Source organism: Juglans microcarpa x Juglans regia, chromosome 7D (assembly GCF_004785595.1).
Source record: "Juglans microcarpa x Juglans regia isolate MS1-56 chromosome 7D, Jm3101_v1.0, whole genome shotgun sequence".
Lineage (NCBI taxonomy): Eukaryota > Viridiplantae > Streptophyta > Magnoliopsida > Fagales > Juglandaceae > Juglans > Juglans microcarpa x Juglans regia.
In genome coordinates, this window is record NC_054606.1 from 861013 (window position 1) to 876017 (window position 15005).

At 34.6% G+C, this 15005-nt stretch overlaps 1 protein-coding gene and 2 pseudogenes across 2 annotated transcripts; 1 reads left to right on the forward strand and 2 right to left on the reverse strand.

Moving 5' to 3' along the window:
* Positions 1 to 471: 471 nt before the first annotated feature.
* LOC121238330 lies at positions 472 to 7693 on the reverse strand (annotated as a pseudogene).
* A 3071-nt stretch (positions 7694 to 10764) lies between these two features.
* LOC121239954 (GRAS family protein TF80-like) lies at positions 10765 to 14212 on the forward strand. 2 transcript variants are annotated; one of them, XM_041137371.1, is made up of 2 exons: positions 10765 to 11555; positions 12466 to 14212. In XM_041137371.1, exon 2 carries the CDS (start codon positions 12507 to 12509, stop codon positions 13911 to 13913), a length of 1407 nt encoding a protein of 468 aa, XP_040993305.1. In that variant the 5' UTR covers positions 10765 to 11555; positions 12466 to 12506; the 3' UTR covers positions 13914 to 14212. The 2 variants fall into 2 exon arrangements, with proteins under 2 accessions (XP_040993305.1, XP_040993304.1); XM_041137370.1 differs by having other exon boundaries at positions 10766 to 11453.
* A 42-nt stretch (positions 14213 to 14254) lies between these two features.
* Positions 14255 to 15005, reverse strand: LOC121239955 (annotated as a pseudogene).

Below are 15005 nucleotides of genomic sequence, written 5' to 3' on the forward strand. Positions count from 1 at the left end.
GATATAATAATAATAATAATAATAATAATAAAGAAAAAAATAACGTAAACAGATAATGAGAAAGAAAAATAAAATTTGAAGGCACTTGAAGTACCTGCAGACAACTTCATTAATTAGAGAAGAATGAAAGAATCTTGAAATTAAAACGTATTATATATTCTTGAATATATATTTTATTGTCTTGATCTTGTACTAATGGCTGGCCACTAACTGTCCAATTTGTCTTTCTACATGAGCATTTTGCTCCATAGCATTTGTTTTCCTGTTTGACTTCGGCCATAATATACGGTATTAATTAGTACAGAAATGAATAATAATTTTGAGGAGCTGAGCCCTTTCTTATTAGATTAATATGCATTCAAATGTGATTGGGAATTGTTACAGCAACTACTGCATGCAAGAGTCCACATGGCTTTCTTCTAAATACTACTGATCTAGAACATATGGCTTGAAAATGTTTATCAGCTCAAATTCATGAATTCCCACAAGAGATTAGGACTCTTTTGTTTTATTGCACTTAATGTATGAGATGTATCAGAGAGATCAGACAGAAAGGAAAAGGTACTACAATTCTGATCTGTCTATGTCTCTGTCTCTCTCGACCTCGTCTGCCGCTATCCCTCCGAAGCCAGTCATAATTTGCGAGACATCTACATATTCGGCACTTTGCTTTTTAAGAATGCGGAATCTGTCCTCAACTTCCATCGTGGCTGCATTCACAAACTGCATGCGACATTGATGAATCAATACCAAGTTTTGTTTCTGAGGCTAGCGAATTGCTATGAACTTTGAGCATACAAACCTCGAAGCTGATCTCTTCCCTTGTTGCGTGCCCTCTAACATACCCAAATTTAGAAATCCTGCGTAAACTCCAACTGTTCCCCTGTCCAAAACCAACAAAATTAATGATGTCAAAAGTAGTACAGCCTATGATTATGACATGCAAAGAACATGATTGGGAAAAGAGGGAGATCAGATGGGGATCTAGCTACTTACATCGTTTGTGAAGTTGTCCAAGGTGAAGCCGGCCATGCCAATAACTGCCTGCACTGGGGCACGGTAATTGCTGTTATCATAAGTGGCGCCGCCATTCTCATCTGTTGTAGGCATGGCCTTGCATTTTCCATCATAAATTGCACAACTTCTCTCATAATTGTGAACGTGTCCAAAGAGAGCCAGATCAACCTGGATATTGTACGTGTTCATAACACTGCATGTGTTACAATGCAACCAAAGATGAACAAACTGATAATAATTCATCAATCCATAGAAGCTTACCTTGTTTTCAAGTAGTAATGGTTCTACAGCTTCCACAAATTTCTTATCCACACTAAAGATTCCATCTGTTGAAGTATACATGGGTCTGTGGCTGCGTTGGCAAATTTTTATGCTAATTTACCACTGGAAAATTTACTTTGCAATTAAAATGAGACAACTTAATGATAAAAATTGCCCAGAAAGTTTAATTACTTGCCCCATAAAAATTAACCAAGGAGTTTTTGATCGATCAATGGAGGCCATATCATTTCTCATCCATTCATACTGTAAAAGTACAAAAATTAAGAGATATACGAATGTGGTTAAGAAATCTCAATTAATTATAAAGGATTATCAGTAACTTGTTTCATCTTACCTGCTCAGAATTTTCTGACCAATCATGCTCGGTTGAAATTATTGTGAAATGAACGCTTGCTTGTTCTATGGAATACCATGGCTTATCCTTTGCTTGGGTTGGCATTGGAAAATAAGTCTCATAAGGAACTCCGCATTCTCCACCTGAATCAGTAGTAATATATACTGACCCTGAGTCTGGATAATCCCTGAAAAATACAGAGAGAAAAAAAGAAGAAGAAAACATTCATTACTATTTTCAACTGAACATTATGCAAGTGTCTGCATTAATAACAGCAAATAATTTGAAGAAAACTGGATCGAGAAAATAAAATTTCTACCTTTCGTGGTTTCCAACAGCAGTCATGTAAGAGACTTTGGAAGCAACTGGGCTTATAAGTTGAAGAAAAAAATCCCACTCAACCAAGAATCCAGTGGCGTAACTCAGGTCTCCAATATGAAAGATGGAGTCAAATTTTCCAGAATTTACTTCGTCAGTCAAAGCACCAATCACTGCGAGGGATCCTGGCTATAAATAATCAAAAGTACCGGCGTTACATCCCAGTTGTATCAGTTTATATTTTCTTTAATTTAATTCACTTGCAAATGAAAAGTAGAGAAGTTGAGATTTTGGAACTACTAGAGATCACTTGCATCACTGAAACTACTATATATATGTATACACGAGTTGTAAAGATATTGGTGATTGTATATTGCTGGAAAATATATTCCTTTAAGCAGAGGCTTTGGATTTCTTGAATCTTGTGTCCACAACAAGGAAGTGGTGAAAATCTGCCAAATTGTCTCCTGAGTGCAGTTTTTGATGTTCCATATGAATCCTTGTTAATAAAAGGCCTCTTACTTGTATGTAGTGTTCAACAGAAGCATCAAGAGGAGCCTTTCCCATGTCAGCATATACGAGAAAATTCAGTTCATCTGATCCTCCAGCAGGCGGAGTCTTGAACTGGAATTGATCACTCCAGCCAACGGAATCACTTTGTATAACCAGAAGGAAAAAAGAAAAAAGAAAAAAAGAAAATCGCATTGTTATACTTTGCTTAATTTAAAAAACTATTAAAACTAAAATTTTGTGGTGTTTTTATAAGGTAGATTATACAAAATTAGTTTTTCCCATTTTTTAAAAAATTTACCACCAAATTCAATTTTCTGTTCCGTCAGATTTCATGATAAAAAAATTTGTTGAAAGTAGTGTGCTATGAAGTACATATATAGAGCCATGTAGTACTCTTAAGTTCATTCTCCTCTGTTTTCTGATCGGTAACATGCAGAAAGTGCAAATCTGTGTGTTTTGAACAGAAAATAATCTGAAACAACAGCGAATATTCTTAGATGTTATACCTTCCATATCTGTAGGAGAAGGTGCTTAAAGGCCGAAGGCCAGTCATTACCGCTGAATGAATGAATCCGGGGTCATGCCACCCGAAGTCCTTGGCTGGACTTGGTACAGCAGAACGACCTACCCATTTCACCATTAAGCAGTAAGTATTAAGCAGAAGATGTAAAATGATTGTTACAAGCTGATGGTATCATTATTAAAAGCTGTGCATGCTATACGAATTGGCTCGACACGTAAAATATTTAATTAAAGCCAAGATTTATATCATGTTAAGCTATCAATCATGTTAAAATAAAGGAGCTTAACATATTGAAAAGACATAAATTTAATCCTTTATAAGAATTGACATCATATGTGAAAAAGAAATGTGATCGGTACGTAGGGTAACTCACTCTTCATATCATCTTGTGAAAATGTTGTAACTTGTGATATCTGTGTTTTTCCATCCCCATATTGTACTTGTTGTGGGGCCTTATCGCCACTAACCCATGTTAATCTCATCTGCACCACCAATATACTAGCTAGTGTTTATAACCTCGATGTTTGCTTTTTAAGTGTAAGTAAATATGTTGCTTGCTTACTGAGGTTCCGGTTGAATCTATGCTTGAAAGATGTCCATATAAAGGCTGGTTTGGATTAGCAAAATTGAGAGGGTTTGACCTTCTTAAAACACAAGGTGTCTCGAATCCACCAGCAAAGAGCACGAACTCAATGTCTGTTCTGATATTAATAACATGAAACCTCAAGGAAGCACTGCAAGTGCTTTTTACGCATTTCCCATGCTTATATATCTTGCATTCCTTCTTTGTGCAGTTGATATAGTCTGGGTCGTTGCTCACGTACTGCGCCTGCATATATGCATGCAATTTTACATCGACATATAATATATAAATTTAAAAAGAGAATTACGTGATCATGCTATTCATCATCCTTTTTATATATTAGCATTCTATTTTAAAATGAGATTAATCTTTCCATTGATCATATTTTCATTAGCGTAAATTCAAATAGAGTTAATTAGAAATATTGTCTAGATCTCTTCGAATTATTGTTTCTGACAACCACATTAATGTTATTGGAAGAGGTTTAATCCCCTCCTCTTCTCGCCCCAAGCCTAACTTTACGAAGCCTTAAGGCTCATTTGGTACAAGGGTGAGATGAAACCATTTCATTTAATCTAATTATCCAAACGGAACCTAAGTCCATAATACGGCCTATAGATAGGATAAAATGTTAACAGCCCTAGAATCTCGGGTTAGCCGGCAAACGAAATTGGGGAAGCCATCTTATCATTTGAACTTGAAATGATAGATTAGGTAGTTACCTCTTCAAACAGAAGGCATTGTGGGCTCTATTTATACCAGCTCAAGTACAAACCAGACATATTTTTCTTTACTCTTGAGAAATTGTTATGATTCTACTGATTTAAACATCAGAGACATTTTCACGAAGTTCTCCAAGATCTATCTCTCTTTGGTTAAAGGTGATTGCGTGGAAGGTGTTGCAAAATACATCTATAACAGTTATAAAACTTATGACAAATTAATGACTGCCAATTTTTTTTTCCTTGTGGGCACTGTATGCTATGTGGATAGAGCATATATAGAGTAGAGTTCCTTTCATAACAACCGCTGAATTTTTTTTCTTCATTTCAAGTTGGACAATCAAATATTAATAGTCCGGTTAATTAATATATAGAACTAGATTATTTTATGTCATAAAAAATGGAAAAATATGATTATCTGAAAATGAAAACAAATTAATATGCAAATTGACTATTATAACTAGGCTATTTTAGTGCCATAATTAGGTGATTAGTGTCATTAATTAGCTGGCTAGCTATAATTAAGCTGCCACAGGCGTGACAAACCTAGCTAGCTCATACCCAAAACCCAAGGAAAAAAAATTTAAGGCTGCCAGCTTAATAATGCAGATAATTAGGCTCAGACTCAGAACGTGGTCCAAGTTATAACTTAATTAATTCCATTTGTTTAACTAATTCACCCAAAAACTTAATATTCTATATATACCAGCTTGCAAAATTAAATTTCATTGACATTTAACTATGATATTACGTACATGCATGCTAATTGCTATATACACGCGGATTAAGATTCTTAATTTTGATGAAGTACTCCTCATGATCATGCTATATCTATTAATTATTATATCTATTCGCCTTAATTATATTCAGTATTAATTTAGTATATTCTATAGATAATTATATGATCTAGAATATATATATATATATAAGTCTTTAATTGACTATTTTTCCATGGTCCCTGTGTGCTATGGGGAGCCTGGGACCATGCATGGCATGCATACTGCGTAGTGCCATATATATATATATATATATATATATATATATATATATATATATATATATCTGGCCTCCCACAGCATTGAAAACATCTTTAGCCAAATACTGGTCAAAATATAATTTTGGTAATTGAACAATTTATTCTAATTTCTTAAAAATTTACGTATTTAATCCCTTATTTTGGAGAGCAACGAAAACCTGATTCATGAGCTAGCTAGCTAGCTACAGCATTTAATTAATATTTTAATTTTAATTTATTATAAAGCATATAATTAGAGAATTGAAGAATATTTAGAAAAGAATACGAAGAATTTAATTTGGTTTGACCTTAAGCCGCCCTTACGTGCACTGCCATGATGACAGCTACCTAGCTAGTTAATTCCTGTAACTATTAATTAGCTATTATACATAATTTTGTCTAAAGTAATATAATATATCATCCAATATATATATATATATATATATACACTTAGAAACGGTCTCGAGTGTGGTAGTTTCGGGTGACCTTGATATAATGATTTAAATATAAAAAAAAAAGTAAAAATTAATAATTTATTTGTTTGAAAAAATAAAATATAAGGTTAAATAAAGACAACAAATCAAGATTTAAAATAATTTAAACTTCAGTAAAGTATGAGCATTGGTCTGCCTGTATCAATATTGGATTATCTATTTATTCTCTATATAATAATAAAATCTTATTAATTTAATATTAAGACTCTTTTAGTAAAATATAATCTTTTATTAAATTCTACAAGTGAGTTATACATAAAATAGTCAAGGATCTTAAAGACTTTTTAGTAAAATATGATCTTTCATTAAATTTTACAGTAAGTTACACGTCAAATGATCAAAAATTTTAAGAGTCTTTTAGTTAAAACATTACTTAACGGACTTAATGAAAAAATAAAAGAAATTAACAGAAAAATAATAAAAATTATTATTTATAATTAGATAGCCACTTATTATAATAGAATAGATATATTTATAGATAAACAGAAGAAAATAATAAATTCGATCGTTCCAATTATAAATTAAGAAAAAATAAATTAATTAATTTGAGAAAATATCCTAATTAATTTAGTGAGAAAATGATAATACTGTAGATCTAAACCTGGAGGCTATATACGAAATTACCAAACAACGCATATTTTCTAAAATATATTTTTGCAGTAAAAAGTGAAAAAAGAAAAAAGAGAAAAAAAAAAAGGTCCGCAAACTCATGTACGAGGGTTAATTACTTGACAGCTGGCATGCTACGCACGTTTTAAATGTATCTCTACATTGATTTTGACAGTCCTATTTGTCGTCTTAGTTTGTTAAATTTTCGCAATTTCTCTTTTTTTTTTTATCTAATTTCATTTTATCTAATTATTATAATTTTTTTAAATTTTAAAATAAAATAAACAATTCAACTTTTTAAAATTTTAAAATAAAAATAATATTAAAAAATATATATTTTAATAATTTTTTATTTAATTTTTTAATTTTAATACCAATTCATTTCACTGATATTTTACGAAAATAAACGTTTATAAGTACGTACCTTTACGGATAATGGCACAGTAGCGGAAGTTTGCTCAGATCACCAGTCTCTGCATAAAGAAGCTCATTTGCAGGACATTTTGAAACGTCGCTGCAGCATTAATTTGTATCGAAGAGGGAGAGGCCGGAAAAAAACAGAAACATGCATGAGTCATTGACGTACATTTGATAGAAATAATAACATGACAACAATGAAAAAATACGTATAAAATAATTCAACTTTGAATAATATATATATATATATATATATGTGTGTATGCAACTCTTACTTTGAATTCTTAACAGGTGAAATCATAGCAACCCAATCGTCCTTCTGAGGAACAAAAACTCCACTAACCGTGACTGTCACGTTCTCTTCATCTGCAAGTTTGGAATTGGGAGTAACATTTATTTGGAGAAAAGGGTTTGGGTCAGGACACTCGGATAGTATTCTTCTTGTTAGTACCCGAAAGTCGGAGATGAAAGTATGATGACGGTGTTGTTTAGTAGAGTTGACAATGGAAGGAGGCAAAGACCATGGAAAGCAAGGAGAGGAAGAAGATAGAAAGAAAATGAGTAGGATGGAAGTTTTCAAAACCCAGGAAGAAGAAGATGAATGAGGAGATCCCTTGGGAGACATTTGCATGCAGCTTGTGTTTATTCTAAATTCTCTGGTTCTGTTTTTTTAGTCTGATTTGGTTGTAAGATACAGAGTAGACTTTAGGTTATGGCTTGAGTTAGGTGAAGGCCAGACAAGAATGTGGCCAAGGATCCTATACATGTGGAAGATAAGGAGTGCACGAATTTGGCCCGAATTTCACATGTGGAGCTAATTGAATTGTCACGTTAAGACTGTTGGCTCTATTGGTCACTCGTGTCTTTGTCACGCTCCTGTTTCTTCTATAGTATTTATTGTTGTTTATGTAAATCGAAAACACTACTTTACCCTCACAATTGTACCGTCCCAGTTGACTGCTAGTTAGAATTATTTTTTACTTAATGATTAAGAAAATGAAAATAATTTTAAGTGTATTGGTGTATTTTTTTATTTTTTAAAAATATTAAAAAATATAAAAAAAATGTAAAAACAAAAAATAAAAATCAAAAAGTCTAAACGGTACGCCTAACGGTAAATGCTGGGAGGCATAGTAGCGTTACCCTATGTAAATTGTTTACAATAAATATTCAATAAATATTTTAAAGCATACTTTATGTATTGGTCTCTCTTTCATTTGATATTCTTGAATTTGGATAAGAACATAATAAATCTTAAATCATCGAGATATGAGTAATGCTAGATACAAGTCTCAAATAGACAAGCTTCATATAAGTTTTTTATAAAACAATAGGTCTCACTAATAAATAATAGTTTTTTTTACATTTTTTTAAAGTAGGATCCATTTTTTTACAAAGATTTATATAAAACTTATATATTTGAGATTTGTACAAATAATTTTTCTTTCATTTTTGACTTGCTCAGTTTGCATGGGGATCCCTTCAGTTTAGATGGGTTTGCATGGGCTTCAGTTTTGGACAGAACGTGGGCCAGTTGAAGATCATTCCCCTTTTACGTGGGCTTTTGAAAACAGCACCAAACACTTCGAATAGGCTAAAATAGCTGATTAATACCATTATTCAAGCTCGAATTTCTTTTTTAGTTAAAAAGAAAAGATAGCGTGACCTGAATTTTATTGATAAATTCTTATTTATAACAGATAAATACCTTATAAAAAAAAAAAAAAAAGCAAGGCCGTTACAACATCTAAAAATCTAAAATCAGACTCTTCAAAAAATAGAAAAATCATTATTAAAAACATGAGAAGAAGTTAAGAATATCATAATTAATACAAAAAGTCCAACTATATGTTTGGAAAGTTAAAAAAATAGAAGAAAAACTTACGTGATTGCCCAAAGCACCATGATTAACGAGACTATGTGCTAAAGTATTCATTTTTCTGTCAATATGATGTAACTTCAATTATATGAAGCTGTATGAAGTGTGTAGCTCAAAGATGCTAGAAGTTTACTATGGAAAGGTCACTTTTTTCTTTTCTTCTTTTTGACAATTTCCAAGCAAAAACTCACACCCAAAACATCCCAAATCTCGATTTGACATCAGAAATTATCTTATTTTTCGACAATTCCAACCCCGTGACCATGTCCCCACAAAGAGATCAAACATAAGACTACAGTTCGATTATTACCACCACTCATTGTCCCCTTTTACAAATCCTTATCTTCTTGTCATACAAATGCTCGTTTCTCGAACCCCAAACAACATTTAGCTGCAGGGATACGGAAAAAAATCCACCTAAAATCAAGTTAGAAATCCATATACAAAATCTCGCAAATATATATTTGTGGGTCCTCCATGATTTTGTTCTTGACCCATAAATCTTTCCTGAATTTTGAGGATTTTTCATAGCAAATTTTTGTTCCCCGAAAATCCATGTCTGGTCACTAACCTACAAAAAATGGTGTCTCCTTGAAAACACCCACACTAAGCATTGTTAGGGTCGATTGCAATTTTCAGGTTACGTACAAGACAAAGAAGCTATGTATCTTTCGCTGCTAAAAGCCAATATGCTGATCTCTAAAGTAAGAAGCTGATCTAAGAATATACTCTTTGAATCAACGGCTGCTTATGTTTACGACATAAGCTTTCTCTTTCAATGACGATATCTGTACCTTGGAAACACCTACTGCCTCAAGTTGGATCCCTTTTTTTGTTGTAATCACTTCTTAAAACTGACAAATTCCCCACACCAGACCCAAAGAGAGAGAGAAGGAAAAGCCAAGAAAAAACAGGGAGAGGGAGAGAGAGAGAGAGAGAGAATATGTAAATTTTTCATCAAACTTGCGGTGGTGAAGGTAAGATTCGGGCGGCAGAAAAGAGTCAGGGACATTTACAGAGCCTTGGACCCATCAATTTCCTCCAATATTAAGTTTTAGACATTGGGTTTAGAATTAAGATATGTTAATAAGAAGGGTGAAAATGTGAAATGATTGCCTTATAAAGTTTTTTGACTAGTAACATTACGAGAAATGATAGTTACAGTCGTGAATACGTAAATGCTACGTAATCATTTTGTAAAAAGTAAATATATACGAGATCTTTATGAAAAAAATAATAATTTTTTTAATAATGAACCTTACTCTTTTTTAAAACGATTGTTCAATACTTGCGTATTACATAACTGCACGTAGCAGTATCCAACGTAGAAAAAAATAATGAAAACCTTGAAACTATGGGCTTAAGAATCCAACAAAAGGTTCCTTACAATATTATAGTGATTACATGATGACTTTATAGTCCAATATTGTTTCTCCACACGTTTATTCAATCAATTAGTTAATAACCTCCTAGTTTTTTATTACAACAAAAGAAAAAATGAATCACTTCATTGTTTAATGATATATTGTTGTTTCATGTGTTAGGGAAGATGCTTAGGATTTGATCATTTATTGGGAGGAAGAGATTTTTCATTCAATTATAAACCATTTCACAATAAGTAAACTTATTAGATGAGATGAGAGATATTTAGTATCAAACATGTTTTAAGTACTAACCTTGTGGCTTCAAGCCTCGAACTATATAATTAATGATGCAGAACTCTGTTGATACTTATTGATATTCTCTCATAAGTAAGTCTTTGTCTAAATCCTTTGTAAAAAATATTATTATTCTCGATCTTAAAGTTTTTGTTATTCTCAATCATACTCGTTGATATGAGTATCATTTAAAATTTGTCACATATATATGTGTTCTAAGATTGCAAAATATAAGATGAGAATTAACACTTCCAACTTAAAAATAGAAAAGGAAAAGAAGAGGAAAACTTCAATTGGGGTCATTGTGTTTTGGTAGCGAATGGCCTTAAAAAGATAAAGTATTAAAGGAGTGGAGCTCAAGCCAAGTACCCAAAGTATTCCACACCTAAAGTTAATGCTTCCATCCACTTTTTGGCATTTTCCAGAGCTGCCTTGTCTCTTTGTCCAAATGCAAGAAGAAAGTACCCAGTGGATGGCCATTGGCTTTGAAAATAATCCAAACAATGGTTTTGGAGGCACTTGGAAGCCTTTCCTTGCAATCACCACTACCCACTAAGCAACAAACAAGGATGCTGTCTTCTTTTGTTAGGGCATTTTTGGATTGGTGCTGTGCTTGAAAATGATACCCAGTTTGGCCAGCTCTTATTCCCATCCACTTCGCATACTGACAAAATTCAACCTAGAGAGAGAAACAAACAAAGTTTACTCAAAGAGAAAATCTAGAAAGAAAGAGACGGGGAGAGAGAGGGAGTGGGAGAGAGCGGGTTCTGTTACCTCTGTATTTCAGAAAATACCATATTCCTCTGATTCTATCAAGGAAAAACAAATTGATGACGACAAAAACAACCTCTTGTTTTGTCACACGCAGCCATGGAGAAATCCTTTAACACATGACCTTTAATTCCAATACCCACTTTGCATCAAAACCCTGCATAAATCTGATACCCTCTTTGATGGATTGAGCGAGTCGGCAAGCTTTGAAATTTTCTCGGGGGTTTTCTGGGATTTTGATCAATTTGAAAACCCAGTTGGGAACTTAATTAAAGGTGGTGGTCTACTTGAACAGTTCTCAAGGAGGAACGTTTTCTGGTAATTTCTCCTGTTTCTGTTTCATGAGTCTGATCCCTTTGATGAATTCTGGAAAATAATACACCTTCCCGCTGGAGGATGCCTTTGATTTTTGTATACTAGGTGAAATTTTCTTGCATTCTGACATGGTTTGTTTGCTGGGAAAATGAAATTGTTGGAATATAACATAAATGAGGTTTCCAATTCCATTTTGGGAGTATTTTGGTATCTAGAAAGCATTATGTGTCAATCGAGTGGGCCTTGCTTGTTAACGATTTGGTTTTGTTCTGTCCATCTTTCTACCTTTTGTTTTTCCGTAACTTCAGGTGCAGTTTTGGCTTACTATGTTGATCCTGATATATAGCTTCAGAACAATTGAAGCATAAAATGCAGGCAACAAACATGATTTATCTTTTCTGGCATGGTCAGCGGAAAATTTGGTTTTCTGTTCCTCTGCCTCTATAAAAATTTTTTTAGTTTGTGATTCTTTTTCGTGGTCAATCTCTGATACCGTTAAGATATTGGAAGGAGAAGTTCCTTTTTTCTTGAAATTGTATTATGATTATATAAGTAATTCGAAATCCAAATATGCTCTGTTCAGCTATCTGAATGTTGGAAAGAAATTATGGGAAAAAGGAATTAAGATTACGGTCTTGATCTGATCTGTTGTTTTCGGAAAAGATCGTTTAATACATACATACATATATAGAATCATAAAACATGGATTCTAATTAGCATTCTTTAATTACCTTTTAAAAAAATCTAAAGCATTGATTCTTCTTCCCATCAGCTTTCCCAGTAATAAAAAGGTGCAGTGTAATATTCCAGCATTAATATTAATTCCCTTTAGGACTAGTTCTTATTCACAAGTCATCTCAACTCATTTCAACTCATCTCAACTCATCTCATTACTATTTATTATTATTTATCAACTTTAACTTACAAGTCTCACTACTATTCACAACTCATTTCACTACTATTCACAATCCATCTCAACTCTTAGTCTCATTCTAGCTATTTCCAAATGCTTCAGATTTTCCATTCCAATTGCTCAGAACTTGCTCGTAGTTGTTTATGGCTGGAACGTTTCAAGAGGATGGATCTTCTTTAAATTCTTCACCCCTCTTTCCATGGATGTCACTATCTCCTGGGCCAGGATCACCATACGCCTGGCTCAAGGAGCTGAAAACTGAGGAGAGGGGTTTGTATTTGATACAGCTTCTTCAAGCCTGTGCTTACCATGTGGCTGCTGGTAGTATTGAGAATGCTGATATTGGCCTTGAGCATAGTTCCCATCTTGCCTCTGCCGATGGCAATGCAATGCAGCGAATTGCTGCATACTTCGCTGAGGCACTTGCTGATAGGATGCTTAAAGCCTCACGGCCTGGCCTGCATAAAGCTCTCAATTCAACAAAAATATCATCTCTGTCTGAGAAGGTTTTTGTTCAAAAACTGTTCTTCGAGCTCTGTCCATTCCTAAAGGTTGCATATGTGATCACAAATCAAGCGATTATAGAAGCTATGGAGGGGGAGAAGATGGTTCATATTATTGACTTATATTCATTTGAACCAGCCCAGTGGATTGATTTTCTTCAGACAATAAGTGCACGGCCAGAAGGCCCACCCCATTTGAGAATTACAGGAATTCATGAACATAAAGAGGTATTGGAGCAAATGGCTCTTCGGTTGACTGTAGAAGCCGAAAGGTTGGACATCCCATTTCGATTCATTCCTATATTGAGCAAATTAGAGGATCTTGATCTTGAAAGTTTAGGGGTAAAGACAGGAGAAGCACTTGCTGTCAGCTCTGTACTTCAACTACATTCTCTCTTGGCTGCTGATGAGGAAGTCCTCAGAAGGAACTCTCCATCGTTATCGAAGAGCCTGCCCAAAGTTTTCCATCTGGACCAGAGGACTTTACGAGAGTTCCTTGAGAAGGATCCGATCAATGTGTACATGGCCAGTCCTGATTCTGCCTCCACATCATCCCCATATTCTCCAAGTGCTTCCCCAAGAATGCGGACCTTTCTAAATTCTCTTTGGGCGCTATCCCCAAAACTAATGGTAGTGACTGAGCAGGAAGCAAACCACAATGGTTTTACTTTAATGGAGAGGGCTATTGGAGCATTGCATTTCTATGCTGCTCTCTTTGATAGTTTGGAGTCTACTGTGTCAAGATTACCGATAGAACGTCAAAAGATTGAGAAGACACTTTTTGGAGAGGAAATTAAAAACATAATTGCATGTGAGGGAGCAGAGAGAAAGGAGAGGCACGAAAAACTTGAGAAATGGATTGCAAGGCTTGAGTCGGCCCGTTTCGGGAGGGTGCCTTTTAGCTATCACAGTAGGTTGCAGGTGAGTAGACTTTTGAAGAGCTATGGTGATAATGGGTACAATATCAAAGATGAGAATGACTGTTTGGTTATCTGCTGGAACGAGAGGCCCCTCTTTTCGGTATCAGCCTGGAGATTCAGAAGGTGACACTGAGATTAGTTGCTATGTTGGGACTGACTCTTTTTTTCTTCTTGTTCCTTTTTTATTGGCAAGTGCCGTTTCTTCTACTGCTTCATGCTCTCTTCTCGTTTTCTTTTGCGTATAAAGGGATGTTAAGTTTTCAGTCTTCTGCGACTGCATACTGACGGAAAGGAATCGAGAACTTCATTCTCTGTTCCAAAAATTCTGTTGTTTTTTTATTGGTTTTAGTTTCCTTTGTATAAGTTGATATTTTGTATATTATGGCCGAAACCATGTTCTGAAGAAAAATATATGGATGCTCTCTCTCTCTCGCGCGCGCGCGCTCGCGCACACAAAAGGAACTTGGGTTTAGGAATAAATGTACTTGTATCATTTGCTGCTTGATTTGGCTTACTCTAGACTTGGAGAAATTACAGTAATCTGATGATTGAAAAAACGCCTCTAGGCTGGGCACGACTCGGAAGAACAGAACAAGAACGGGAACTCCTATAAATGCTTCAAGCTAACTGGAATTTTCAGAAATGCAAGACGGATACATTGTATTAACCACAGCATCCCCAGATTTTGGACTGAAACTTACCGTCTTTGCCAAAGCGTAGCCCCGAGCAAATCGGAAAACCCCACTGCCTCCGACAATTGGCATTTCTCTGACCGTATCAAGAACGGGATTCCGCCCCAGAATGCTAAAGGCACTCCCATTGTAAATCCCTTCTAAAAAGGAGAAATTTATCACCACAAGCAACCCACTGTCATGTTGAGAAGCCAAAGCATACATTCCCTGAGCTCTTCCCACAAGCTTTGAACCTGGTTTAGTCCTTCAGTCAATGGGTCATCTATCATATAAGTAGCACCAAAGCCACCAACTGACCTGTTTGGTGGCGTGATAATCCTAACCGCAGTTGGGTTCTTACCGTCTAAGATGTCATGGAAATAGAAGTGCATGTGGGTCATTTTCTCCATGCGTTTTGTATACACGGTTATGGGGGATTGCTATGAGAACACTCCAAAACTGGTGGGGAATGAAGTGGAGAAAAGGATGAGATAAAGAGTAACGGATAGAGTGAGAAGATCAGAAGTCATTTTGCATCAGTTTTCAGC